This window comes from Carlito syrichta, unplaced genomic scaffold, assembly GCF_000164805.1.
Source record: "Carlito syrichta isolate Samal-C Ts95f unplaced genomic scaffold, Tarsius_syrichta-2.0.1 Scaffold307129, whole genome shotgun sequence".
Taxonomy (NCBI): domain Eukaryota; kingdom Metazoa; phylum Chordata; class Mammalia; order Primates; family Tarsiidae; genus Carlito; species Carlito syrichta.
The window spans coordinates 185,819-193,203 of record NW_007251225.1 but is presented as its reverse complement, the minus strand read 5'-3'; the positions used below and the strand labels follow the sequence as shown (position 1 = coordinate 193,203).

Below are 7,385 nucleotides of genomic sequence, written 5' to 3'. Positions count from 1 at the left end.
CCTGGAACCTTCCCTGGTGGCTGCATTTAGGAGGCAGGAGCAGAGGAGAACATGAGGTCCTGTGAGAGATGGCTCAGCTCTGTGGGAGGCCACAGGAGGGACACTGGGCACACTCCTGGGTGATCCACCGGGGTGGTGGGATTCTCCAACAAAGGTAACACAGAATTGGCAGTTTTGACAACATAAGTCATCAAAGAGAAGAAAGAAATAAAGCACGTGTCAGGTAGAAGACACTTTATTTTTCTTGGGGTCTCTGGAGGCCCTGGGCTGGATGGGATCACTGGCTTCCCCAAGAACAGGGCGGCGCTCCATGGCTCTGTTCATGGTAGTCTGTGGTTATGTCCCTCATCAGGGAGAGGAACTCGGAAAACTCAATCTTCTGATCCTTATTCTTGTCCTTTTTTTTTAGTTGGAGTCTAACTCTGTCGCCTAGACTAGAGTGCAGTGGCACGCTCCTGACCACCGCAGCCTCGACCTGCTGGGCTCTGGCGATCCTTCCGCCTCAGCCTTCCAAGTAGCTACAACTACAGGTGCGCGCTACCATGCCTGGTTAATTTTTTGATATATTGTAGAGAAGAGGTCTCGCCAGGTTGCCCAGGCGGATCTCGAACCCACAGGCTCAGGCAATTCGCTCACCTCAGCCTCCCAAAGCGTGGGATTACAGGCTGAGCCACTGAGCTCGGCTTTTGTCCTTTTTCTCAAAGACATTGGACAGGTAATCTTTGCCCTTTTTGTCCTGTGAGTAGAAAAACAGACAAGAAAAGTTTGGTGACAAACCGGTTTGAGGTTAGGGAGGGAGAAGAGGAGGCAGAGACAGAGACAAGTACCTAGATCTGCACGGGTTTGACTGGTGTGGCTGAGACAGAGGGTAAGTGGGTGAAGATGTGGTGGGGATGTGAGTGCTATCCTGTAGTTCTTTAGGGAGGTTCTTTGACTTAAAAGACCTCAGGGTGAGACACAGTCTCTGCCTAGAGGTGCTCTGGGAAGTGATCTGGGGTAGGAGGGGGATTCAAGGCCCAGCTCTACCCTTTCCGACACTATTTACATTAGATCTATTCCCTTGACTCAGAATAGTTTCTGATACCTTCTTCTTTTCATTCTTGATTTCTCTTCTCCTTTCTTCTCTTTTTCCACCTAAACTCATCTGTTCTGAGTTCCCTGTTCTTGGTCACCTAAACTCTACATTACATGGTAACCTACATTTTTTTGTTTCTGGTTTGCTAATGAACTTTGTCAACTGAAAGAAGGGTGTTGGGGGGGCGTGGCAGCTCATGTCTATAATCCTAGCACTTTGGAGGCTGAGGTGAGAGGACTACCTGAACCCAGGGGTTTGAGACCAGCTTGGGCAACTTGACGAGACCTCGTCTCTACCATTAAAAAAATTAGCTGGGCGTGGTGGCACATGCCTGTAGTTCCAGCTACTTGGAAGGCTGAGGTAGAAGGATTGCCTGAGCCTAGCAGGTCAAGGCTGCGGTAGCCCTGATTGGGTGCCAGAGTGAGACTTCGATTCACAAAAAGAAGCATGTTTATTTCTATTAATAATGGAATTTCTACTACCTTAACTCTAATCTCAGGAATGTTGATTTGGAACATCTGAAAGGCAGGGCCTGGCCATGGGAGGCTTACTTTCATGGAGAGAGTGTCAGTGACAGCCCGGAGGGACCGTTTACTTTGCTAATCATCTAATAAGAATTCTTTATGTCTCTATTACTGTTCTTCATTTTCAAACTTTTTCACATATATCATCTTTAGATCCCTTTAATGAGCCAGGAAATAAATCCTATTATCTCCCTATTGCAGATGAGAACATTTTGAACCAGTAGATGACGGTGACTTGTCATAGGTCACATAACAAAATGCATCCTCAGTCATGCCAAAGCCCAACCAACATTGAGAGGTTAGACCCTGACTCATGCAGGCACTGAGGAAGTTGGGGAAATTCTCCTTCATCATCTTCAACAGGCCCTGCTTGTCCATGGTATCATCAGGTCTGGTGTATTTGTGGAACAGGTCGATCATGCCCATCACGGACTTTTCAGCTTGAGTGTTGCTCATCTTGGCTTTCAGAAAGTCTGCAGGAAAGACAGACAATGAGTTTGTTTTGCTTCCTGTGAGTTGTGTGTCCACAGGTGATTGATGGAATAAGGGCTGAGGACAGAGTGAAGGCAAGGCTCAGATGGAGCAGAAGGAATTTGTTTTCTCTCAGTGTGATGGGATAAGTTCCTTAGAAGGTCAAATTTGGGAGCTGGCCCACCGTGGCCAGGGACCAAGAGAAGATGTAGGAGGTCAGCAGACATTCAGCTGTGGGGAGCACCGATGATATGGAGAAGTAAAGAGGATGGGATTTTAAGAACACAGAAAAAGTCTGAAACCTAACCTGGGATCCTAACCACACTCAACAGCTGGCAGACTCCACTCTTCAAACAACATCAAATCCATCTCCTTGAACTTCACATTCAGGATGAGAGTCATGAGGGCAGGACTATGTCCTTGGTGATCTGTTCTCTGACCCTCCTGGGCTGCCTCGGGTCCAAAACACCCTGGGGGTCCAACAGGACTCAACTGTAAGCTCCGCATGACATGGAGTACACAGGCTCCAGGTATGAGCGGAAAACGCAGCCCAGTTCTGAACAGTAGAGAAAGTATTACAAGACCACCTAAGGAGTGAGAAAGCTGGACTGATGGCCACAGTTGGCCTCTGTTAAAAGGAACAGAAATCACTTCCCTTGTTCTTAAGCTATTCAGTGATGTCGGATGGGATACTTCTGTTTGTCTATTCTTGTGGATTATCTTACCCCTTTTTTTCTCTTGATTGTGTTTAAATAAAGACACTATCAGACTTCCTGAGGTAAATTCTAAGGAAACAGGCAGAGTATGGAGTGAACTGGACTCCAAGCCAGAGAAACAGGACAGTGCATCCCAGACTTTCCAAGAACCAAAAAACAACCTTGACTCCTGCATGTGGATGTCTGACATCACCTCCCAATGCAGGAGGAACCTCCTTGCTGGTAACTCACTAAGAAGAGCACCCTAGGCCTTTGGAAGCTGAGGTTGAGGCCGGGGGTTGAGCTCTGTGCTCAGAGAGAGAGTGAGAATTTTCCAGGTGGTAGTTAGCAGGGGATGAGGGAGCTTGGGTGGTCAGTACCTCACCAGGTAGGCACTGGTCATCTCACCAGGGTATGTTGAGTGGGAGTCCCAGGTGTGGGGGTAAAGAGCCTCTGAAGCTTTCACAGGGAAACCCTTAACCCTGTGCTCTTTGTGGGGAAGGGTGAGAGAGAATTCTGCATCTTAGACTGTCGGTGACCTGCACTGACCAAAGGGGGGTTAGGACCGCACCGGTGAATCAGAACGGAGAGAAGAAACCACACGGAGGCAGCTCTTCTGGGAACAGTCTGGCCAAGACTGAAGCCAATTTTATTCAAACTTTTTCCAACTTATATACCATTTTCTATAATCTCCAGCAGTGTGACAATTACTTGCTGGGGGCATACAAATTCATTGATGTGTAACACGCTTTACAAATCATGTACCATCACAAGACTTTCAGGTTCCCAGCGAACAATTACAATTCCATGATGTATGAATCACAGGTGCACAATTTCAATACAGATTGTTCAAAATGTTCTCCACAATGTTCAATAAATCATTCATATTATACTCTAAGTTCTAAGCCCTGATTAAAAAACTTTCCAAGTTAACTCTAAGTTCAATCCGATTTACTAACTTTTAATATTTTTGCCGATTAATATTATTAACTTAACACTATACTATAATCTATAAGTTTACTTAAATGACTTAATTTTATTACCTTAATTTTATACTATTTATTTTTATAATTCTTATAACCTACTACATTTCTATACTGCCCTATGATTGTATATTAATTACCTATGAACTTATCCTTAACCTAAAATTTTATCACAACTTCTATAAATTTCAAATATCTAAACTATTGTCTTTTATACTTTATTAATTACTTATCTTATAATATCATGTCTAAATTCTAATACAACTATTATCCTACTATAATCTATTACAAACCTTATCATTAGTACTAATAAGTATAAAAATTATGAACTTACTCTATGTTCTATAAAACTTAATTCAATGACATTTTAACCTAAAACCTAAATCTGATTGCCTATTACATGGAAACTACCTACGTCTCAAAACCTGCCATGCCACTTAAAACAATGAACTGCACAGTTGCCATAACGACAGCCGGGGACTGAAGCAAGCTGAAAGTTACTGCACGTACAAAAACCAAGAACGTTCTGCTTGACCAAAAGCAACATAATACAACTATTATCACAGTTATAACGTCTAATCATAACCCCAAATGAAACTACATACTGGAACAAAAGCTAATCAATCAGTTTACCAGGAAATAACAGCTAAAAAACTTAAGAAGAAAAACAGTTTAGAAAGAAAAAGAGATATAAAATAATTCTGCTGTGCATTTTTCATAGGATATAATAAGATTTTATTTTAGACTGTCACTTCCTAATATTGAAAATTCTGTTGTCTTATAATACACTGGTTACTATTCATATGTACACACTTGATGTTATATCCTTGTCTCATAGGCGACCTTCTGAATAGGCCTTCATAGGCCTCAGCTGTGTGGTTACATATGTTGGCTCCCAACATTAGACCCTGACAGGAGGGAGTATCTAGGAGAAAGAAACTGGAAGGAAAGGGAGGGTCCTGTCCTCAGCCCCCACTGGGACATTTCCATAAGCATTGTCTCAGGAGACCCAAAGGGAGCAATGGACAGGGTCTGTCCAGCCACCTGCTTGTGCAGGTGAGAACCCCCATGCTCAGAGTGCAGGTCACAGTATCTTGTGGGTGGCAGAGCTGTGACCAGACCCCAGTCTTCTGCATCCTCACCCACAGCAGGCAGCACAGCAGCTGGCACTGGGAACTTTTCCTAGAAAGGCAAAGAGGCAGATGAGACTCACTGGAGCTGGGGAAGTGTCAGAAGAAGGAGGCTGAGTGAGTTGTGTACCCAGCGAAGAGCCATCCCTTTATAAGGCTCAGCCTGTCTCTTTCTGGGGGCTGGGAGCCCTGATGCCCCCTCTGTGCCTGCTTCCTAGAGCCTTACCCCACTTCAGGTGGGTAGGACACACCCTGGAGGCTGAGCTCAGCACTGGCATCACCTGGAGCTGTCTCCTGTCCCACCCTTCATCTGGGACTGAGACAACCAATGCATGTGTCAGAATAATACAGGAAATGGGGATGAGGGAGAACACCGGGACATGGACACAAAGAGGATGGAGTTTCAGACTCTAGAAGGCAGGATGGCCTCTGTTCACACACTCAGTCCTACCAACTTGCTCTGACAGCTAACTTTAACTATCACTGCCTCTCATTGAGTGTTTTATGTGCTAGGCATGAAGATACCTGCTGAAACCTGCATTTCCCCTTTAATCCTCTGAACCCTATGAGGTGGATTTACTATTCCCATTTTAGTAAGAGGAAATTGAGGTGAAAATAGTTCAGAAACGCAAATTTACTCAGCTAGTAAGCATCAAAATCAAGTAATAATCCCAGAATTCTGATTTAAATCCTTACTCTTCTGCTCATTATTGCATCTAGTAGATCACATCAGAGCCCAGTGGGAGCTCCAAGGCTAAGAAGGGAGGCAGGGCAACTCTTCTGCCATCTTCAGGTTAGAGCTTCACAGGAGCCCTGGGGGTGGAGCTCTGGTGTTGTGACCCACAGTGGCCATTGAAGAAAGCCAGAGAGGGGGGTGGGCTGAGCAAAGTCTCCAGGTATTAAGGGGAGACCTGGGGTCAGGGCCCTGAGTCCTGAGTCACTTCTTAGTCTTGAATCTCATGCAATAGCTGAGGGGGTGCCTGACTCACCCAGGGCCCCACTGTCTAAATTCAGCAGTGGAGTGGCCCCCATGGAATGGGCCTGGAGGCAGAAATTGATCAAAGTTCCCTCTCAGCCCCCATGACATGGACTTCCCATCAAGTCTCTAATGTCCTTCCTCCTTCCTCTATACAAAAGTCTGTGTAGGAATGGGTGGTTCTGCCCTTGGCTCTTATGTGCCCCAACCTGCTGCAGACTGGCCCTCCCAGGTGCAGAAACCAGGAGCCTGATGTCAGTGTTAGCATCCCAGGGGCCTCTGTGGACAGCCCCACTGACTCATGGAAGAGTTTATGTCTACCCTCTGTTCTTGTGAAAATTCCTCCCATGGACTGGGAAGTCTGTTTCCGACTTGCATGCCCTTGTGGTTGGCACCACAAGGAGCCTGACAGGCCCTCTCCCTGCATGGGGCCTCCTCACACCAACCTGGCCTCCCTTGCCCACTTCTGCCCACACTTCTCCAGCACCAGACCTCAGTGACTCACTCATTCAATTCACTGTGGTCTACTGAGAAGCCTCTAGGGAAGGACACACAAGAAATTTGAAGTGGGTGACACCTTTGGCAGAGAACGTGGAGGATGAATGTTGAGAGGGTGAGAGACTTCATTTCCTCCTGAACTTTTTGCAGCTTTTAGATATTGTATCATGTCCACATTCTTTTTTTTTTTGAGTTGGAGTCTCACTCTGTCACCCAGACTGGAGTGCAGTGGCCGCTCCCAGCCACTGCAGCCTCGACCTGCTGGACTCTGGCGATCCTTCCACCTCAACCTTCCGAGTAGCTGGAACTGTTAAACCCAAATTTCAAAATCTGAGAGACCACCAAAGAGCCAGCTCTGATACAAACACACAAGGGTCTTTATTCAGGCTCGAGTCTGGGCTCACGAACGAAGCCGGCTGTGGCTTCAGGGACGAGAGCCCCGATCCAGCATGGCAAGCAGTCTTTATACACCATTACAGAGGGAGGGGAAAGAACTCTAAACTTGGTTTTACATGATTGGGTAATCTCTCCTAATGGGTACGGGAACACTTGGTATTGGTAGGTGCCTTTCGTGGGCTTCAACCTGACTGCCCGTGATTGACAGAAACCCACCCAATGGGCAGAGTGGAATGTCAGATAAGTTAGGTTCATACCGTCACTGCGTATAAATTAACCTGAGCAAGTAGGCAGATTACTGGTGTCTCCAAGTCTGCTGCCAAGGAATGTCTGAAAGGGGCTTATCGCTTTAACATTTACATCCCATTGTAAAAGCAGATGTCAGCATGGCAATTGGGACTAACAATGCTTAACCCAAGAGTTCTAAATGCAAACACTACTTAAGACATTATATGATTATGCAATCAGTCGCTACCCGGCACCCGACATATGCCTAATTCTACAGGGTCTGAGGTAGGATTTAAAGTACTAAGATTTCATACAGTACAAAGAACATGAGGTAGGGATATATAAAATATAGTGAACTAAACACTACTTTTACAGTAAGTATGGTTTTTGAAGTTTCTTGGTTTCTTGG

General features: G+C 45.6%; 1 protein-coding gene across 1 annotated transcript; it reads right to left on the bottom strand.

The window, feature by feature from the left end:
• Positions 1–277: 277 nt before the first annotated feature.
• Positions 278–2,079, bottom strand: LOC103266290 (protein S100-A7-like). Its single transcript, XM_008063906.2, has 3 exons — positions 1,915–2,079; positions 680–736; positions 278–385 (listed from the first exon to the last, which is right to left on the bottom strand). The coding sequence occupies exons 1-3, from the start codon at positions 2,053–2,055 to the stop codon at positions 278–280; spliced, it is 306 nt and encodes a 101-aa protein (XP_008062097.1). The 5' UTR covers positions 2,056–2,079.
• Between the last annotated feature and the right edge of the window lie 5,306 nt (positions 2,080–7,385).

What these genes read in the sequence shown, in the direction of transcription:
- LOC103266290 (XM_008063906.2), bottom strand. Translation starts at nt 2,055, where the DNA reads ATGAGCAACACTCAAGCTGAAAAGTCCGTGATGGGCATGATCGACCTG. An exon ending in CCAACTTCCTCAGTGCCTGC is followed by an intron (nt 737 to 1,914) that starts ATGAGTCAGGGT and finishes TTCTACTCACAG; the next exon opens with GACAAAAAGGGCAAAGATTA. An exon ending in AGAAAAAGGACAAAAGCCGA is followed by an intron (nt 386 to 679) that starts GCTCAGTGGCTC and finishes GACAAGAATAAG; the next exon opens with GATCAGAAGATTGAGTTTTC.